Raw genomic sequence first — 19,443 nt, 5'->3', positions numbered from 1 at the left:
CGCCTCTGGGCACACCCCCTCCGGGACTTTGAAAGCTCCTCCCCTCCTCAGACTTGCTCCCTTCTGATTGGTGGGTGGGGCGGTGGAGGCGCCTCTGACTCGGCCCGGCCCCACCCCTCAGGCTGCTCTGTGGCCTCTGTCCCGGGCCGCTGGGACGCACGGTGGGAACCCAGGAGTTCCAGGTGCCCGACGAGGTGCTGGGACTCATCTACGCGCAGACGGTGGTCTGGGTAGGGAGTTTTTTCTGCCCTTTACTACCTATGCTCAACACGGTCAAGTTCCTGCTACTTTTCTATTTGAAGAAGGTGAGGAGTGTGATGGACTTCTGAGTCCTGGGGGAGGCGGGTTGCGAGGGTCCCCAACCACTAGATCCTGAGAGAGGAGGGGTCTGGAGGACAGACTTCTGGATGTGGGAGGAGGGGTCTAGGGCGTCTTTTCGGTCCGAGGAAAGAAGGGCGCGGAATCCTGGGTCTGATAGCAGCAAAGGTCTAGGGACTTATGGGGGCACCAGGGACCCAGACTCCTGGATGGTGAGAATAGGACAGGCTAGAGCTCAGATTCTTGTGTCTCAGATTTCCCCCTTCTCCCCCCAGTTCACCCTTTTCTCCACCTGCTCTCCGGCCTCCCGCACCTTTCGGGCCTCCACAGTGAACTTCTTTTTCCCCTTGGTCCTTCTTCTGGGTCTGACCATCTCTGCTGTTCCCGTCCTTTATAGCATCTTCTTGTAAGTGTGAGAGGCGCCTGCCTCTTCCTCCCTCCATCCCTTCGCTGTCATCCAGGATTCTGCATCTTGACCATCCTTGAGCACTGTCTCTGACTTCTTCAGGATCCCACCTTCTAAGCTGTGTGGCCCCTTCCGAGGTCAGTCGTCCATCTGGGCCAAGATCCCTGAGTCAATTTCCAGTCTCCCTCGGATCGCCCAGAACTTTCTCTTTTTCCTGGGGACCCAGGCTTTTGCTGTGCCTCTTCTGCTAATCTCCAGGTGAGCGGGCCCAGACTCCTAGGTCTGAGTTTGTGTATTCTGGGGCCCCCGCTGCCTGTTTCTAAGAGAGGAAGGGGCTGGGGACCCAAATTCCTGAGTCTCAGGAGGAGAGGATGGGGCGTGGACTTGTGGGTCTGAGGGAGGAGGAGGCGGCTGGGGTCCCGGACTCCTGGGTCTGAGGAAGGAGGAGGCTGGGGGGTCCAGGTCTCTGGTTTCTAAGGGGCCATGCATTGAAGATAGTCTAAGAGCGTTTCGGGTGTGGCTTCCATTGCTGTCTCCTCCAGCATCCTGATGGTGTATACCTTGGTCTTGGCTAACTCATATGGACGTCTCATCTCTGAGCTCAAACGCCAGATAGAGACGGTGAGCCATATCGGGTTCCTGTGAATGGGTCCTGGATATGGAAAGAAACAGTGGGGAGAGGCGTCTCACCTCTACCTCCCTTTACCCTTTACGTAGGAGGCGCAGAATAAGGTCTTCCTGGCACAGCGCGCTGTGGCACTGAGCTCGGCCAGCGGGGCTCTTTGACCTCCCCTACCCTTGCTCAGGACGATGTCCCACTTTCTGACCCAGACCTGCCCCCCCCCCCCCCCCCCCAGACCCTTTGTAAGCCTCCGGCACGTCATCTGTAAAATGGAGGAAGTGGAGAAAATCCATGCCCTTAACAGCCTTGGGATTCGGGGATTCCCAGGACTCTGAAGCTCCCCCACCCTTGGACTCCAGTGAACGTCTCTCTTTTATCAATAAAGATGGCCCAGCTTGCAGAGAGTTGTTTGTAAATTGCATCCTGCAGCGGGGCGGGGGAGGAGTCGGGCACAAGCCAATCAAGTGAATTGGCCTCGATAAGACTTGACAGACGTGCCAGCCAATTAGCGGCCGCGTCCGGTATGCTTCAGCGCGGGGACACGTGATTGGCTCAGAACCCTGGCAGGAGGCGGTCGCTAGGCTACACCAACCCAAATTCGGGCATCTCAGCTAGTCAGCTCTCCTTACGGACTTGGGGGCGTGGCAATCAGCCCAGGCCCAATCCGTAGCTGAAACAGGAACAACAGGGAGGGGCACTCTCTCGCCAATAGGAAGTGGTTGGAGGCGGGCCTGCCAGTGGGTGACCGGCTACGACGCCATGAATATCTTGCCCAAGAAGAGCTGGCACGTCCGGAACAAAGACAATGTCGCCCGTGTGCGGCGTGACGAGGCTCAGGCCCGGGAGGAGGAGAAAGAGCGTGAGCGGAGAGTGCTGCTCGCTCAGCAGGAGGTAAGCCCCGAGCGCGGCCGGAGGGGAGTCCCGGGCCGATCGCGCAGGCGCTTTGGGATTGGCCGGAAGTGGGGGTGGCGCCCAGGCGCGGTGCATCCCGTGAGGTAGGAGGGGTTGGGCGCCGCTGGAGGCGCGTGTCCACCTGTGCCTGTGTCCACCGTGCGGGGCCCGCCTAGGCCTCCGCTTTGTCTTGGTGTCCCCCACCTGTGTCTTTCGCGAGGCTGAAGAGTGCCTGGTACAGAGTAGCGGCCTGTGAAAAGTGAACCCCTGAGCAGTTCAAGGAAACTCGGACTAGTTTGCCTGCACAACCTCCCTGTTGAGCGTCTACTGTATGCTCGCCCGGTGCACAGTATTTGACCTGCAGTCTCTCAAGCTGTGGGGCGAGCCCTCTCCCTGCCCTCCCCGCTCCAGGGGCTTTCCGTGTAACTCCTAACCTCCTGCTTATACGTAGTTTTGTTCTTTAGTGAATCTGATCTCAAAGCTGACTGCACCTCGAGATGGGCTGGGCTTTTAAAATTAACCTATTGGTAGAGATTGCACGCCGTGGTGGATGGAGCCCTGCCTGTAATCCACATCGCCTGTTGGCATACTTTGGGCTGTTTGTCTCCACCCGAGATTGGGAACCCTGCTGGTTGACTGTTGGGGAAGGAGGCAGCTTACAAACCAGGTGTCCCGCATTCCCCCACGCCCTCCGCGGGCTGGGACAGGTGCCTCTTCTGAACCCCCAGCACTAAGGACCGCGTTTTCTGTGGTCCAGCGTCACACCTATGTGAATCACATCGAGGTTCTCAATGCTGAGCCTGTGACTGACTCTTCCCCAGGCCCGCACAGAATTCCTACGGAAGAAAGCCAGGCGTCAGAACTCACTACCTGAGCTGGAAGCAGCAGAGGCAGGAGCCCCGACTCCCGGCCCTGTGGACCTATTCCGGGAGCTGCTAGAGGAAGGGAAAGGGGTGACCAGAGGCAACAAAGAGTACGAGGAAGAAAAGCGACAGGAGAAAGTAAGTTGGGTTCCCACCTCATGAGTGATGGGTGGGGCTGGGGGCGTCTGTCCTCCCGTGTGACTAACAGGAGTATGGAGTGAGGGTGGGGATTAAGTGAGCTGATAAAGAGGACCCAGAGGGGTCCCGGCACCTAGCACTCAGAAGTGCTGTTTATTGCCATCCAAGCCTGCAGCCACTTGGAAGTGGCTGCTAGTTGCAGACCCATTGGCCTGGCGTCCAGGCCCTGTTGGGGTTTGGGAAGTGTCCAGGAGCTTTGTTGGCATAAAGCGGATCCTGTCACTCGCCTACTCGGGGATTCCCACCCAACTCTGAACTTGCCTCCCTCCTTTGCGCCTTGCTTGCTGCTTGGTCTTCAAATTATATCCTCAAAGATGCCTGCCTTTGAACCCTACAGGAGCACCACCTGTCCTTCCCTTCTGTGCTTTTTGTTACTGAACCTGCACTTGTGCCCAGGGCTGGAGGCTCACCTGTGCTGGTCTTTTGTGTCCCTAGAACACAGCAGAGCTGGCTCGTGACCTCTCTCCAGCACCTGTTGGCTAAACTGGTTCTGCCTCGCCCGGGAGCCTTGGGCGTCCTGGTAGCCCCTGTAGGCCTCCCTGCGGGAGCCATTCTTCACATCCGCACCTTCCTATTTTCTGTCCTCTCAGGAGAGGCAGGAGAAAGCTCTGGGGATCCTCACATACCTGGGCCAGAGTGCTGCGGAAGCCCAGACTCAACCGCCTTGGTACCAGCTCCCCCCAGGGCGGGGGGCGCCCCCACCTGGCCCAGGTCCAGATGAAAAGATCAAGCAGCGCCTGGACCCCCTGCGGGAGATGCAGAAGCACTTGAAGAAGAAGAGGCGGCACAGTGGTGATGGTGGTCACAGCAGAAAGGGAAAGGAGGGGCCGGACAAGCAGCGGCCGGAAGCGTAAGGAAGCTGGGGCGGGCGGTGTTGGGGGCTGGCTGGGCAGAGAGGTGGCCTGGGCACCGTGTCTGGGGGTCTGCAGAGCAGTGAACTTTGTCTTGAGTGTGCAGTGGCTTCCAGACACTGCTGTGGTAAATCGAGGGATGTTGCCTCGTTCTCAAGATTTTGCTCCTTCCATGCTAAATAGTAACAGATAAAACCCACAGGCACACAAAGCTCTCGGGGGTCCTTGAGACCAGTTTGAGAACTACGGGGTCACTAAGAGCAGGTTTGTGTCCCTAGGAGGACAAAGCCCTGAGCAGAACTGGCGTACAGTCTCCTGTCTTCTACAGAAGGGGAAACTGAGGCCCCAGCTGAGCTCATTGTCACAGCTGATTGCTGCTGGGTGCCCCTCCAGATCGAGAGCGCTGCTCTTAAAGATGGGGGTGGTAGGAGCCCACACAGGGGGAGGCTGAGGTCTTAACGCACTGCATGAAGCCAGCTTCCGGCCCGCAGGCACGGGGTCCAGGGGGCAGCTCCTCCTTGGTGGGGGGGGGGGCGGGCACTCTGGGGCCTATGAGCTTTTTAACCAGACTCCTGTGCCCCCAGACGCCCATCCCTGGACCAGCTTCGAGCTGAACGTCTCCGGCGGGAAGCAACAGAGCGTGCTCGGGCAGAGGCCCTGCTGGCCCGAGTGAGGGGCACGGCCCCCCCGGAGGAACAGCCTGTGGAGATGGACGAACGGCGGGCGCGGTACAACTGCCAGTTCAACCCCCAGTGGGCCCGGCGCCCTGCCCACCAGACCCCAGCGCTTACGGACTCCTGGGGGGACAGGAGAGGCCGCAGCTGCCAGCCGTCATATAAAACTATTTATTCATAAATATTTTCCAAAATGAAAATAGGTTTACCAAAAAATGTCCCTCACTGGGGAGGGGAGGAGGGGGCAGCCCTCGCCCCCGGGCCCCCAGGGTGGGGCTGCTTCCTGGGGATGAGGGCTGCCCCATGGCCTGGGGCCTCCCCCAGTCTCCCAGGGCAAGGCCCTCACCTGGGCAGGGGGATCAGCATGCGGGGGGGAGGGGAAGGTGGAGGGGGGGGGGCCGGTGTCACTGGAGGTCCCGGTCCTCCAGGTAGCGGTACTCAAAGGTGAAGCCTTCCTTCTTCCGCTGGCCCCACTTCTCGTAGTCAAAGTAGATGTAGGTGCCCTGGCCAGGGGAGAAGGTGGTCAGTGAGTGGACGCAGAGGTGGCTGGGGACCTGGGTTGGACCGATAGACCTAGGGGACAGCTCTCAGGGCCAAGGAGGGGCCAGGCACGGGGCCCAGGGCCCTGCATGCACCAGCTGACTCCCTCCACCCTCACCAACCTCTTCTTGGGCAGGAAAGGTCATCCTGCCCACTTTAGAAGAAATGGAGGCACAGAGAGGACGTGCGCTAGAGGCTCGGCCTCGTTTACAAAGTGAACTAGGACTTCTCACGACGGCTGCAGCTTGAGCACTGAGCTGGTGCCTGGTGCTCGAAGTCTGGCCTAGCCTCTAGTCTTCGCAAAACCCTGCGACCGTTCCCCCGTCCTAGAGAATGGAACAGGCTGAGTCCATATCCAGGCACGCCGTCGGGACAGACGTTTTATTGGTGACAGTGCTGGGGTGGGTATTGCTGAAGGATCGATGCCTTGAAAGGTACTTGGAAGGTTACTTGGGACCAAACCAGGATGGGACAGTAAGTCTGGTCAGTGTCAGAGACGCAGTTGGGGGTGGGGGGGGAAGCGGGGGACTGGTTCTGAATGAAGGTCTGAACTGCTCAAAGAACCTGAAAGAACCGGGGGAGGGGGGGAGGGAGGGAGGGGAACCGAGTTCTGAGGACAAGGACCCTGTCAATACTTGGCATCAGGCAAAGATTTGGAAGAAAGCACTGGAACATGGCCTTTAAGTTATTTGAAACAAAGTACACCAGTGATACTTACTAGGGAGCAGGCACCATTAGGTACAGGTCATTAACTCATTTAATCCTTGAAACAACTGTGTAACGTGGGTGTGTTAACCCCATTTTTACACGTAAGGAAATGGAGACTGGTTCAAATGACTTGCCCAAGGTCACCTAGCTAGAACCATGTAGTCTGGCCCCAGTGGTGTGCAAGTGGGGGTTTCCAGTTATCAGAACATAGGAAAGTCGTTAAATAAAACGGTTTCCCCATCCGTGTTTGCTAGTGAGCCCCCCGCTCTGCCTGGTGTGGGGGGACAGGAGGGGAAGGAGACCGACCGTCGAGCGCCCTGTGTGAAGCGACCTGTGCTCGGAGTTGGGAGAAGCCACATGTGCCACCGTGCCTGAGCAGGTGCCCGGCAGAGGCATGGACCTTGGGGCTGGAAAAGGCTCCCCTCGGGGCAGACGGTTAGGCTGGGCCCTGAGGGGTGACGAGCCAGTGGCAGGCAGGATGAAGAGGACAGTGGTCCAGGTGGAGGTGAGGGCCCCCGGGACAGAGCTGGCTGCAGGTGAGGGTGTGGGAGGGGGGCCGGCCCGCAGGCAGGGCGGGGCACAGGGAGGGGCCCTCACCTGCTCAAACTCATCAGTGATGGTCTTGGGCTCCTCGTGCCTCTGGAACCACATCATGTACTTGGTGTGGAATCGCCAGGACTGCTTCTTCAGGGCCTTGGCTGCCAGGTACTGTGCCTTCGTGCCCTGGGGGAGGAAGGGTGCAGCCGGGGATCAGGGGGCCCCCAAGCCGGTGGGGGCGAGGGGCACAGAGCATCGGGGCTGACCCCGGGCCCCGCCGAAGACCGAAGCTGGGCTGGATGGGGCGGACGGGGATGGGCTGGGGCACGGAACATACCAATGCTGGTCAGGAGGAGGAAATGGCTTTCAGAGAGGCTTTGAGAAGGAAGAGAAACTAATGCGTGAGGAGCTGAGAGGAGGCGTTCTGGAAAGGTCCCCCAGGAGGGATGCAGGGGGGGTTATGGCAACTCCCTGGGGTCATGCAAAGTGGCCTCCAGGGAGCAGTGTGAGGCCGGGAGACTGAACTGGGGGCCCCCCTGCAGTGGCCCAACCTAGCCCCCCACCCCAAGGCGGACATATCTGTGCTGCAGTGGGAGCGGGGACAGGTTTGCCTCGGGGAAGGACAGGACTGAGGGATGGGGAGGGGGTGCGGTCCCAGGGGCCGCAGAGGGGCACCCACCTCACCCCTCCAGCCCGAGGGGGGACGGCGGCGGTGGCGGCGAAGCCGGGGGGCCCGAGGCTGCCCCGGGGGCCCTGCTGTACCTCCAGATAGTAGAAGATGAAGAAGAGGGTCTCGGTGGACAGGCGCTGGTAGAACTCCACGGTGTCCGAATGTGGGGGTGGCATCTGGTGGTGGTAGGGGGGCGTCGGGCAGGGGTTCCGAGGGAGGTACTGCCTGTGGAGGAGCAGGAGGACTAGTTGCAGTGCCCAGCAGTCCCTGCCGTCTCAGGGGCGGGTGCAAACCCAGACCCCCCCCCACCTCAGGTGAATGGGAGCTTCTTGGGCACCTGGTCACCCCAACAGTGAACTCAGCCCCGCCCCCCAACAGTGGACAGCCCCAAGTTGGGTGCCCAGTAGTGAGGAGGACCACCAGCAAGCTTTACTTGACCTCTCAGGACTGGGGAACCTGATCCCCACCATGGCCGCCGCCCTCACACTCGGTGCTGGGTGCCAGCCCCTCACCGGATGCGCTCGGAGTCTGAGGGGTGGGGCATGTGATGCCAGGCGGCCTCCTCCATGGCCTGCTGGTACAGCTGCTCCTTGGTGAGGGGTACGGGCCCCAGTGGACACACCCCCAGTGACAGTGGGATGTTCACTTCCGACAGCTGGAGGGGTGGTTGGGCTGAGGCTGGAGGCGCGGACGTGCTGCTCAAGATGATGTCTGTGGGGAGGGGAGGGTTAGGGTTAGGAGGGGAGGGCAGGGTGAGGCCGGTGTGGGGCCTGCCCTTCCTCACCACACCACCCCTACCTCGCCCAGACCCTCACCTCGCTCAGTTAGGTGCAGCGTTGGCACGGGGTCCTCGATGCCGGAGCTGATGGCTGCCCGCTCTGCCATGGACTTGAGAGAGCTCAGAGGCTCGGGAGCCTGGGGAGAGGGGAGAGCTGGTACGCCACTTGCCGACTCTGCAGGAGGCTCGCTCACCGAGCAAAGGCCCCCCGCCGCCCCTAGCCCTGAGGTGGGGATCCACCAATAGAAGTGCCCAGTGAGTGTGGCCTCTGCTATGCACAGGGACACCCGGCAGCACGCCCTTCTCCAAGTGTGCCCACTCCCAAGTGGCGCTGCTGAGGGGCGGGGTCTGCACCCACCCGCCCTGCCTCTGGCCAGTGTAGGACCAGGGTCAGTCTCCTGCCGCCTCTGGAAACTCCACTCCTCACTTGCTGGTTAACAGGCTGGCCCAATGCCACACTGGGGCAGGTTCTGACCCGCAGTCCGCCTGCTCCTCCCCACTGCCCGGTCACCAGGCCTGGGGTGCGGGCCCTGAACGTCCCTGTCCTCTCCCACCCCCTCCCTCCGTCCTGTTCTCAGTAGCCCCACAGGGACCTTCCCAGCCACATCCTTTTTTGTCCCTTCTCTCGTCAGAACCCAGTGTGTTTTTTCAACCCCTAAAAGCTACTGCTTACTGCTCCGTCTTCTCCAAAAAGATGCTCCCTCCGTGAATGTCCCAGCCAGAGTACGTCTGAAGCGAGAGTGCTTGCTCTGGGCCACAAGCCATCCCAAGAGCTTCAGCAGGGTACCGAGCCTTTCAGAGCCCCCTCGTATTTGGGGGTTTCTCCAGATGAAAGTGCACAAGGCAGTGTGGGATTTGGACTCTTTGTGGAACTGAGATTAATTAAATGCACCAGCCCAGGAGGTCACTTCTGTACCTTGCTCCCATTTCAGACCTAGGGGCTCAGGACCCCACTGCCCTGCCCATGGACACCCCGCCACCACAGCCTTGCAGCCAGCCTCCTTTCCCCACTACTGCGGAGCCTTTGTGCTGATGGCAGCCCCTCCTAGAACTCCGGCACAGGAGAACCCCTCCTTCCTCCATTAACCTTTCCCATTCTGGGTCCCTGGAGATCTGTCCCCCTTAGAGATGTGCCCCCCGAGGCCTGGCTGGGGTATCTTCCCCAGGTCAAGTCAGAGGCACCTATGTGGGGCCACAGCACCCTCTGCCCCCCCAACCCCCTTACAGTCACATGAGGCTTCCGGCACAGAAGGTGGGACCTGGGTGCATTCAACCAGCATGAAGCATGGCCCAGAGCGGATGTCAGTAAAGGAGGGTAGTGAGCTAGATGGTGGGGTGTGTGAAGGAGTGAGGACTGGGGACAGAGATGGTGGGGGGGGGGAACCCAGAGAGCACAAGCACAAGTACAACCCGGAGCAGAAGAGAGAGTTAGGAGGCCCTGAGGGCAGGACGGTGGAAGAAACCCGAGAAAAGGGGAAGGTGCAGGGGGCAGGGAAAGACCCGGAGAAAAAGCAAGCAGGCGAAGGGGAAAGAAAGCCAGAGCTACACAGAGTGAGGGACAGGGCAGGGAGACCTGCAGGAAGGGGACAGTGAACACCTACAGGGAAGACAACGGCGTCAGGACACAGAAGCTTGGGGCTCACCTTGATCTCCGGGGCAGTGCTGAACTGTGGGGGTCCGTTGAGCAGGGCACCAGCTGCCTTGGCCTCGCTGAAGCTGGGTGTCGGAGAACTGGGGGGGTTCACAGGAAGCGGCACCAGGAGGCTGGGACCCCCTGTGTTGTTCCCTGAGCCTGGGGCCACACCCCCAGCCCCTGTTGGGGCTGCCGCACTGGGTTCCTTCCTGGGAAGGGGACAAGGGGAGAGGACTCAGGGGATAGGAGTGACTGATGGTCAGGGGAGGGAGTCAAAAAAAAAAAAAGGGGGGAGAAAGCCCAGAAGGTGGGGACCCATAAGGGCGTCCAGTCCTGGGGGTCAGTTCCCCTCTAAGAGCCACAGAGCTGGGGGAGCCTGGATTCTTGGGGGCCCTAACACAGGCCGTGTGGCTGAGGGTTCACCAGCAAACACACAGTCTTGTGCAGTGGTCCATGGAAGAGGGGGGTGTGGGCAGGGAGCGTTCCACCCACAGAACAGAATGCCCCCCACTTGGGGCTGCCCGCCTAGAGCCTGGCAGTCAAGCAGACCCGGGGAGCAGATTTTGCCTGCGTCCCTCGAAGATCAGAATCTTTCTGGGGCAATCTTCTGAGACAGGGACGCACAGCAAAGGTTTGGCCTGACAACTGGAGCCACAGCCCCCTCCGGGGAGTCGGGAAGGCCCAGTGCGGGTCACAGAGAAGGGACTGTGTGGGGACTCCAGGAACAATCCTAAATACCCAAGGCGTGCCTGGAACGCTGCACAGGGCACAGCCCGGGGACTGATGTTGGAGGGACGTGGGGACCAGCACCCAAGTAGGTGGAAGAGGTCCCGGCAGGCCGGGGCAAGGATAGAAGCTAGACACTCACGTGGTACTGGGAGGGGGGTTGTGGGGGCCAGACGGGGGACCCAGGGCCTGGCTGCTGGCACTGTTGCCCCCACTGCTGCCGAGAGCCACCTCGGCCGGGCTGTCTGCCACCACCGAGCTGTAACCTGGGGGAAGGAAGGAAGGAAGGGGGAGTGACAACGGGCCACCCCAGGGCCACCCCACCCCCCACAGCCCCCCTGCTTACTGGTGGCACCGTTCTGCTTGCCGGTGCCTGCCCCTCCGCTGCTGTTGCTGCTGCCTCCGCCGCCCCCTCCCCCACCGGGCTGGACGCTGGGGGGCCGGGGCTGAGTGGTGCTGGACCCACTGGAGGCCGGTGGGGCCACAGCCTGGGCATAGGGGGCGGGGGTGCCTGAATTGTGGCTGGGAGCTGGGCTGGCCTTGGGACCCAGGGCACTTGAGGGCGCTGCTGGCGTGGAGGCCCCGTTGTTGCCAGGGGCGGTGCTCAGGGCGGAGGCGGCGGGCGGGGGGCCAGACGGGTAGCTGGGCGGCACAGCTGGGGATTGAGGGTGCTGGCTGCTGTGGACGGGCTTGGAGCCATTTTTGGCTGGAGACTGTGGGTGGGGGAGAAGAGGATCAGGACCCAGTGGGCCGGCAGGTCCACCAGGCCTCCCGCACACAGCCCTCCCCCAAGCTGGGCTCCACGGTCCTCGCTGGGCCTGCTGCCCCCAGCTGTCCCCTCCTGTGACCTGACGCTCCAGGCTGCAATCACCACCTTCGTGCCGAGAACACTGGCATTCTAGCCCACACCAGCGTCCCACACCCCGTGTGGACGCCTCTGCACAACATCCCACAGGGCTGCCACGGCCTGCGCATCAGGGAGACGAACCCGCTGACAGACTAAGTCTGATGACAGGGGAGAAACTAACGAATGCACTCCGTATGAGACCAGCTGGACCCAACTACAAGTCCAAGAGAAGGAGGAAAAACAGCCTAGAACTGGCCAGTAATTCTGAATGTCACCCAAAGGGTCAGAAAAGCAACTTGAGGGGCCACCGCTGACCCCCACCCCAGAAAGTAGAGGAATGAAGTGCCCAGGGCACACCCCGCAGCCAAGCTATTTGCCAGGCAAGTGCTACTGGCCAACCAGCACTCCTGTCCTCAGGTGGGGACCGCCCTGGCACCTCGCATGCCACACATCAAGGGGTCTTGAGGCCAACTCCCTCCTGGTCCCCCGAGTCCTACACAAGCCTCATCAGTGACAAGCCACCAGGCTCCTGCCTGACTGCCTCCTGATGACAGCGGTGCTTCCTACAGTGTGTGCTCTGGCCCCGTGCTGGCGGGGTGGGGGGTGGGGGGTGGGGGATGGGGAGGGGCTCACTTGGGGAGGACAGAAATCCCGTCAATAGCACAGCCAAGGCTTGTGACGAGGCCCACGGAAACCTGTTCGATTTCAGACCTATCGCCTCTCCAGCCTGTTGGCTCTACAAGGTGGGGGTCCCTCAGCCTGACCCAGCTGGACCACCTCTAGCCACCTGCAAGCTTTTGGTGTTGACTCACCCGTGTCACCTGCCCCTTCCCACACCAGACAAACCTACATCCTCCTCTAACGCACAGGGCGGGTGCCACATGCCATCCCCTCAGTCCACATTCACGCTGGCCCTCCTCAGGGCTTGAGGATCAATGACAGAGTCACACCCACCTGGCTGACTTCACTGTCCGTGGAGCGCCCCCTCTTCTTGTCATCCTCAGAGTTTTCCTGAAGGAGGGGAGGCGCCCTTGGAAACCCGTGTCACCTCTAGGCCCCAACCAACCCTCCCAGGGCCGTTCCAGCACCTGTGCCCTTAACCTCACTGGGGAACCCAGGGTCCTAGTCTCCCGGGAGCCTCTTCCAGACCCAGGAGCCCCTCTCCTTAGGGAATCCAGCCCTGGATCCCTGCCTAAGCTGCCCTGCTGCCAGGCCTCCACTGCTGGCCAGGGACCCCACTGACACCCAGCCCTACGGCCTGGATCCAGGACATCTGGACCCCACCCCCTCCCGCACGCCGTGTTCCCGCGTCCTCACTGTGGTGCAGTTGGCCGGGCTGGGTGGGATGGGAGAGCTGGAGGTGGTGGAGGTGGGTGTGCTGCTGGACTGGTTGAAGATCTCATCCTCCATGTGACTGTGGCTGGGGGGGGAGGTGGCGACCAGCGCCTGTGCTGTGGGGGCAGGGAGGGGCGTGCTTAACAAGCTGGGACGCCCCCCCACCCGGCCCTCACTGCCCTGTGCCCACGGGCCGGCCCCGGGCCTCACGAATGTCCTCGAGGTCCAGGTCGTCATAGAGAAACTCGTTCTCCTCGAAGTCGGGGTCCTGGGACGAGTCAACATAGTACTCGACGTCGTCCTTGATCTTGCGGATGGCATCCACGAGGATGGAGTCATTGTCCAGCATGCGCAGGATGGTCTCCAGCATGCGCACGTGGTAGCGATGTTTCTCGATGTGCCGCTTCAGGCCCTCGATCCGGTCCTGCTTCTGCTGGCGAGCCCAGGGCCAGGCTCAGGGGCTGCACGGCTCCTGCCCAGGCCCCTCCTGCCCCCACAGAACCTGTCCTCAGTCCCCGACCCCCGGAGAGACCCAGAGGCTCTGCTCCAGCCCCTCCTGACACAGGTAGTGTGAAGTCCACCCACCCTCTGACGTATGAGAGGCGCAGGGACCCCCAGCTCCCACCCAAACATCCCTGGAAACCTCTAGAAGACCAGGCAGGCCTGTGCTTCCCTACAATGCGGCCCTGACAGCCCAGATCTCTCAAATGCAGCATACCCCACACCCCCCATCTCGCCCTAAGGATAATAACAATGCCCAATTAGGGGGGGACTTGCCAAATGCGACCGTGATCACCTTTGTAACGGTCCGTCATCACACCTGCCCACCCTATGCATACACCCAAGGGAATCCAGAGTTGGCAGTTCAGTTCCTCCTCAGGCTTCTGGTCTCTATCCCCCAGCACCTCCACAAAGACCTACTGTGTCACCCCTCTAAGCTCCAGCTTCCTAAACAGCTCAGTCTCAGACACCCAAATCTGGTGCACCTCCCACTGCCCCCCACCCCCGGACCCAGCTCTCCGTTCCCTGTACTTCATGTGCCAACAAGTACACATGGTTTGCATCCCCCTGAACCCACACCCCACAATCTGGAGTCTGTGAATATGGGCCCCTAGATCTGGCTTTGTCCTCGACTGCTCTCCTCGGGCCAAAGGGGCGGCTCCCGCGTCCCACCTTGCCTCCGCCTACCATCTCGGCCCTCGGCACCCTGCATGTCCATCCACTCTCTCGCCTGGTCTGCGACCCCAGAACCCAGCGCGTGCTCCCTCAAACCACTCCTCCTTTTCATGGCACCACTGTTTGCGGAGGCGGGACCCCTGAGGCTGCCTCCCCTCCACATGCCACTCTCCCCAATTCGCCAGCCCCTCTCTGCCCTCTGGACGCAGGGTCCCCCCACTCACATCCTTGTCACCCTTCTTTTTGCGTGTCTGCACCGACAGGGACTCCACTTCACTCTCAAACTGGTCCACCTGCATGTTTAGGGTGTCGATGGTATTCTGCATGGGGGGAGGGAGTGGAAAGGCAGGTGGTCAGCCAGAGACCCCACAGTTGCCCGGTGACCAGGGCCCTGCAGCCACTTCTCCACCCGGACTCACCGTGAGCCACTGGCCAACCTCCTCTTTCTCCTTCTGGGCGGGGTCCACCTTCTGTGCCAGGCCCAGGCCCTCCTTGCTGTAGGCTTTGGTCTTGGTCTCTCGCTCCACAACTTTGAACCGTTCCATTTGCTGTGGAGAGCATGGTTGGCAGGGGTTCCAAGAAACCCTCCTCTTCCCAGGACCCCTAGGGACCCAGGAATCCAGCCACCTCCCCCGCCCCAACCTCAGGTACCCAGCTTTGGGCTCCTACCGTCTCGATGAGCTTGCGGTTGTCTATGAGCTGCCTCTTGTCCTTGATCTCGTTGGACGCTACCCATGTCTTGATCTGGTCCCTCAGCCGCTGCAGGTGGGAAAAATCACGATGGTCACACTGCCTCAGGACGTGGTTACTGAGGCTGCCAGCCCCTCCTCCCTGTTCCCTCTGCCCTTAGGACACAGAAATCCAGGTCCCCAGTCCCCTCACCTGAAGCTTCTTAATCTCCTTTTTTAGGTCAGCCTCATACTTCTCTTTCTGGTTTGCGTTGGCTGCATTGTGGAGCTGAGGGATGAAGAGAACACAGGTGTCAGTGTGGGACTTGCTGTCCTCATGCCCACTCCAGCGGCAAAGCTCCAGTCTCTGAGGGCTGGGGACTGTGGGGACACCCCCTAAGCCATCTCAGAGCTGCTTCTTAGGTCCTCAGCACCTGGACCCACAATCCCTCTCCCTGGCCCATGCCTAGAGATCCAGAACCTTTTCCCGTGCTCTCCTCCCTGGAGACCCAGATTTGTACCTTCTGCCAAATGTCTTCGAACTGCTCCACGCCCTCGGACACCTTCTTGAGGCAGCGATCAATCTCACCTGGCAGGGGAGGAAGGAAGGCTGTTAGCATCCCGCCCGGGCAGCAGGCATCCAAGGAGCTGTGAGGACAGCGAGCACGTGGCCACGCAGGCAGTGGGCAGTCGACCCAGTACCTTGGAGTTTGCGCTTGTCCGCCATCTTCCCTGCCCTACAGACGCACTCTCTTCATACTCTCCCGGAGACGGACGCTGCTGAGAGATAAGGAAGGAACACAGGTATTCTCTGGCTGGTCCATCAGAGAGACACGAACGACACTGGGAACAGCAGGGCGTGGGGGATGGTAAAGGGAAGACGCGTTTACAGTGTAACGACAGAGACCAGGCCAAGTTCCACTTATGCAGCCTCAACAGCCCAGCATGGGGGGCTGAATGAACGTTCTGGAAGAAACGTTCTACCAGAACACTCTGGAAGTTTGTGGAAACAAGGAAGGAGACATACTTTTTGTGTAACTCTCACCCAGGCAGTGAAAAACTGCTGGAGCACAGAACACCTTCTCCCCAGGTGACACTCCAGAAGATGTTTTAGGGCAGGAAAAAAGTCAAGCAGCACATCGCTGAGTGCTGGGGATGAAGGCACGGGGCCTGGAGGCCACACTCCCACAGCGGGGCAGGGCACACAGGTGACTAGAGTCCTGACACCAGAGAAGCTGCCCCTCAGACAGGTCAGAAGAGAGTCTGCAGGAAGAAGAGCCTGATGCCGTCTGTGCATGAACTGTAAGGGATGGAGGGGAAGCACCAGGGGTGGGAAATGCCTGCCATTAGGAAGAACTACTTCCCCCCCATTAGGAAGAGCTACCTTCCCCGCTCCCCCCCTACCCCCATCGTGACAGGGCTGGGACCAAGCAGAAGAGGGCCTCACGGCACCAAGTTTACTCCAGAGCAGGAGACGATGCTCCTGACCCAACGCCAATGCCGAGACTTAGTCGTATGGGAGCAGACCACAAGGCCACAAGAGTGCCCAGAAATGAGTGAGGTCTCAGAGACGAGGGTGAGGGGCCTCCGCTGTGAGGCAGCGATCTGTGCACGCGAAGTACATCTTGGATGCGCTGGTAACGCAGACACAGGGAAACACAAACCTCTAGGACGTGTGCCCAGTACCTAGAGATAGGGCTATCTTCACCCTCAAAGTACACAGCATGCGGAAGACAGAGCTCAAAGAGTCGTCACCAGGAACTCTGGCCCAGGGGGAAACCAGAGCTGAGAGCCCGACACCAAGACCAACGGAGATCCAGGGGGTCTCCTGCACTGCCCGAGATCACCCCCTAGAAACGGGGCCTGACTGAAAAGCAAGGCTCCCTGAGATAGGGGGCCTCCCACTCTACAGGCCCAGGGCAGGGGGCCCCAGAGCAGCCTGGACTAAACCCAGGACTGAGCCTCAAACCACGGGGAGGCCATACCAGGAGGGTCCCTGCCCACCGGGAAGGACTTGTCTCAGGAACAGTACTTCCCGGCCAACAGCACTTCCTGCAGTGGATCTGTGCTGCCCGTGCCACTGGACACGAAGAACGTGGCTCGTGCACCGAACAAGTGGAATCTTTCATTTGTATTTCAACTGTTTCAATCACACACAGCTGGTAGCTCCCGGTGGGATGGTGTACCAGAGAGCACGCTCTGGAACCAGAGGCCCTGAGCTGGTACCAGAATGGTCCACAGGGGCCCACTGTGGACAGCGGGGGCTGTGACACCTTAGACCTGAGGGAGCATCAGTCTCCTGAAAGGGCCCACCAAGAGAAGAACAACACCCCGGGCCCAGGCCCAGCTGCCACACTGAGGGGGGGCCCAGTCCCCACACAGAGAAATGCCAGCTCCAGGGCAAGGCAGCCAGAGAAAGGACGGAGGAGACAGTTGCACAGAGGGGACTCAAAGCCTTTGATCTGGGAGCTCAGGACAGAGCCAGGACTCCCAACACAGAAATGCCTCTTCCCGCCTGGGATCGGGGACAGGGACGTTAACACAGGAGTTTGCACCCCTGCCTCCGGTCCAGAGGGAGGGACCGCCTACCTTCTATCCCTACACGAGGCACTCCACACCGAGGGGCTGGGACACCTGGCTCAATGGGGAGGGGATACCCCTAAAAGAGGAACAGACTGGCAGCAAGAAGTCCTGCAGGAGTCAGAAGCAAGGTGCCAGGGGGACAAGAGCCCCAGCCTGGGGAGGTGAGGTCTCAGATCCTCAAGCGGGGAACAGCTGAGGTCCAGAGAAGACAACACCAGGTCTGGGGGAGGCACCACGGGCCCAGGGTACCTGCACCCCCTAGACAGGGCAGATACAACGGGGGCAGGAGCCCCTCCCTCTAAAGAGAGACCCCACTTCAAGACACCTTCGATCCCCCAGCAAAGGACCAGAGAGAAAGAAAGCCTGGGCCCTGAAGCGGAGGTGCCACCATGGAGAAGTTCCATTCTTAAAGGGCTGGGAGCCCCACTGCTCTTGGGGGGACCCAGCAAGACCCCGCAGCAAAAGGTGGCCGAGACAGGGGGCAGCTCAGGCACCGAAGAGCCTGCATGCTCATGGCGAGGGGTCTCCAACAAGACGAGGGAACCTGGGAACCAGTCTCTGTCCATGACAGCAGATCCCCTCGAGGAGGAGTGTGCCAGACGCCCAGGGGGGCCAGCAGCCATGTAAATGAGGGACACAACTGATGAAGGAGAGCCTGCGAGATCTGACCTCAGGGAAGAGGATGCAGTCACACACAGGCCTGGCAGGGACCACACAGGAGGGGTGGAAGGCCTAGTCCTGGGAGCTGACACCGGGGGAAGTGGGGGGGATCCCTAACCCTGGGGGCTGTCATGTGCCCCCAAGCAGAGGCTTCCCACTGAGCCAGGAGCTCAGCCACTGGGAGGTGATGCTGGAGGGCCATCCTCACCGAGCACCTGACACTGTGGAGGAAGGACGTGTTAGGCCCTGGGGTGGAGGTACTTATCTGCCCACTGGGAGGCCCAACACCAAGGATGGGGGGGCCTGGGAACCCCACTGTGGAAAGCTGCCCAAGCCAGGTCTCTCCCCCACCACACGGAATCACGTCTCAGCCGAGAACAGAAACCTTGGTCCCCCATAGCGAGACCCCACGACAAGTGCACCAACACCTGAGAGGCAGGAACCTCGAACCTGGGGGGTGGGCGGGGGCAGCGCTGAGAAAGTTTCCTGCCCCTGGAGCCCCTGGAGGACAGAACACAACCCCAGCCAGCACAGCCCACGTGTTACAGCACGGGAACCTCACATCTAGGAAGCTATTCCTCCGAGTGTGGGAGCGGGGAGGGCAAACCCCGGATCCCATCAAGTTCACACACTCGCGGCCAGGGGACCCAACACAAGCACCAAGGGGGGCGGGACCCCAGCCTTCTGGAAGGACTTATGTGAACGGGGGACAGAAGAGTCAGACGTAGCAGCAGCAGCAAAGAGACACGCTGGGGGCAGTCCCCAAACAGTGGGGGCGTCAATGCTGGGGGAGGGGACAGCCCTGCTCGGAGAAGCTGGCACTGCTTAGAATCAGGGGTGCTTGCACTGCCAGGGGCAGGACACCGTCTGCAACCCGGCGAAGGCAGGAGCTTTGGAAGGTGTCACCAAGCCGCGAGGAGGCTAAGTGGGAGTGACACCACAGGCCGGGGGCTCGGGGCCACAGCACCAGCGGCGGACACGCAGCCGGCCCCGAGCAGGTACCGCTCAGGACAGCCCTGACCCCCGTAGACTTCTCGCCGCAGGGGAAACTTTGGGGGCGCGCAGGGGGCCGGGCCCCGGGAACGGAGCCCCCCGCCCCGCCCGCGGGCCTGGCTCGGGGTGGGGGGGCCCGACCCCCACGTGAGGGCGGCCGCCTCGCCCAGGAGGGGCTGCGGCCGAAGGGGGCGGGCACCCGCGGCCGGGGAGCGCCCGTCCCCGCGGCGAGGGGCCGAGGCCGACGCGGAGGGGGCGGCCCCGCGCACCCGCACCCCCGCGGAGGAGCCCGGCGCCGCCGCGGGGCGCGGAGGGGGCGCGAGCACCGGCGGTCACCGGGGCCGCCCCGGTCGGGAGCCCGCGCCGGGGCCGGGGGCCGGTGGGGGGTCGGCCATGTCGCGACAGGCGGCGGTGGCGCCGGGGCGGGAGGCGGCGGGGAGGGCGGTGGTGGCGCCGGGGGAGGAGGGGAAGGGGTCCGGCCCAGTCGAGCCTGACGCTCTCACCACAGGAGCTGGCGCCGCCGCTGAGGAGCGTATCGCGACAGGCGGGGGAGGCGAGCGCCCGCCGCCTTTTTCTCGCGCCCCGGGCCCGGGCGCTATCGCGATAGCGGCGCGAAGCGGAAGTGGGGTGGGGGGAAGTGGGCCCGGGGTTGTTCTGACGACGGGGTCGGGGCTCAAGGGAGGCCGCGGCGTCTGCCGATGGCTCCGCGGAAGCTGACCGGGCCGGTCCAAGATGGCGGCGGCGGAGGAGGCCTCCCTCCTCTCTT

At 61.5% G+C, this 19,443-nt stretch overlaps 3 protein-coding genes across 12 annotated transcripts in view; 2 read left to right on the top strand and 1 right to left on the bottom strand.

The window, feature by feature from the left end:
* Window positions 1-1,746, top strand: part of TMC4 (transmembrane channel like 4) — an 11,173-nt gene extending 9,427 nt beyond the window's left edge. Inside the window, exons 11-15 of one of the 2 annotated variants that reach the window (XM_086690647.1) lie at window positions 122-305; window positions 594-724; window positions 827-982; window positions 1,267-1,345; window positions 1,442-1,746. In XM_086690647.1, coding sequence (XP_086546773.1) covers window positions 122-305; window positions 594-724; window positions 827-982; window positions 1,267-1,345; window positions 1,442-1,510 — 619 coding nt within the window. In that variant the 3' untranslated portion in view covers window positions 1,511-1,746. Of the gene's footprint in view, window positions 1-121; window positions 306-593; window positions 725-826; window positions 983-1,266; window positions 1,346-1,441 lie in introns of those variants that run through there. The other variant, XM_086690648.1, reaches the window with a different exon arrangement.
* LENG1 (leukocyte receptor cluster member 1) lies at window positions 844-5,023 on the top strand. 2 transcript variants are annotated; one of them, XM_086690663.1, is made up of 5 exons: window positions 844-982; window positions 2,059-2,237; window positions 3,059-3,238; window positions 3,889-4,148; window positions 4,734-5,023. In XM_086690663.1, exons 2-5 carry the CDS (start codon window positions 2,106-2,108, stop codon window positions 5,002-5,004), a joined length of 843 nt encoding a protein of 280 aa, XP_086546789.1. In that variant the 5' UTR covers window positions 844-982; window positions 2,059-2,105; the 3' UTR covers window positions 5,005-5,023. The 2 variants fall into 2 exon arrangements, with proteins under 2 accessions (XP_086546789.1, XP_086546790.1); XM_086690664.1 differs by lacking the exon at window positions 844-982 and adding an exon at window positions 1,327-1,345.
* CNOT3 (CCR4-NOT transcription complex subunit 3) lies at window positions 4,981-19,443 on the bottom strand. 8 transcript variants are annotated; one of them, XR_015245052.1, is made up of 18 exons: window positions 19,181-19,442; window positions 15,144-15,221; window positions 14,963-15,030; window positions 14,656-14,730; window positions 14,443-14,532; window positions 14,193-14,321; window positions 13,998-14,093; window positions 12,808-13,030; window positions 12,580-12,713; window positions 12,217-12,273; window positions 10,762-11,128; window positions 10,558-10,681; window positions 9,700-9,898; window positions 8,094-8,193; window positions 7,791-7,989; window positions 7,288-7,503; window positions 6,669-6,794; window positions 4,981-5,326 (listed from the first exon to the last, which is right to left on the bottom strand). XR_015245052.1 is itself a non-coding variant. In XM_086690646.1 (18 exons), the coding sequence occupies exons 2-18, from the start codon at window positions 15,166-15,168 to the stop codon at window positions 5,228-5,230; spliced, it is 2,295 nt and encodes a 764-aa protein (XP_086546772.1). In that variant the 5' UTR covers window positions 15,169-15,221; window positions 19,181-19,443; the 3' UTR covers window positions 4,981-5,227. The 8 variants fall into 8 exon arrangements, 5 of the variants coding, with proteins under 5 accessions (XP_086546772.1, XP_086546767.1, XP_086546769.1 ...); XR_015245054.1 differs by having other exon boundaries at window positions 12,808-13,027; XM_086690646.1 differs by having other exon boundaries at window positions 4,981-5,377; window positions 7,371-7,503; window positions 19,181-19,443.

This window comes from Puma concolor, chromosome E2 (genome assembly GCF_028749965.1).
Source record: "Puma concolor isolate L17-30 chromosome E2, mPumCon1.1.hap2, whole genome shotgun sequence".
NCBI lineage: Eukaryota > Metazoa > Chordata > Mammalia > Carnivora > Felidae > Puma > Puma concolor.
This window is presented reverse-complemented; position numbering and strand designations above follow the sequence as displayed.

Coding starts and splice junctions, on each gene's coding strand:
- LENG1 (XM_086690663.1), top strand. CDS start 2,106: ATGAATATCTTGCCCAAGAAGAGCTGGCACGTCCGGAACAAAGACAAT. Junction 2,238..3,058: donor TGCTGCTCGCTCAGCAGGAG/GTAAGCCCCGAG, acceptor ACTCTTCCCCAG/GCCCGCACAGAATTCCTACG. Junction 4,149..4,733: donor GACAAGCAGCGGCCGGAAGC/GTAAGGAAGCTG, acceptor CTGTGCCCCCAG/ACGCCCATCCCTGGACCAGC.
- CNOT3 (XM_086690646.1), bottom strand. CDS start 15,168: ATGGCGGACAAGCGCAAACTCCAAG. Junction 11,129..12,216: donor CGGACAGTGAAGTCAGCCAG/GTGGGTGTGACT, acceptor CCCCACCCACAG/TCTCCAGCCAAAAATGGCTC. Junction 10,682..10,761: donor CAAGCAGAACGGTGCCACCA/GTAAGCAGGGGG, acceptor TCCTTCCCCCAG/GTTACAGCTCGGTGGTGGCA.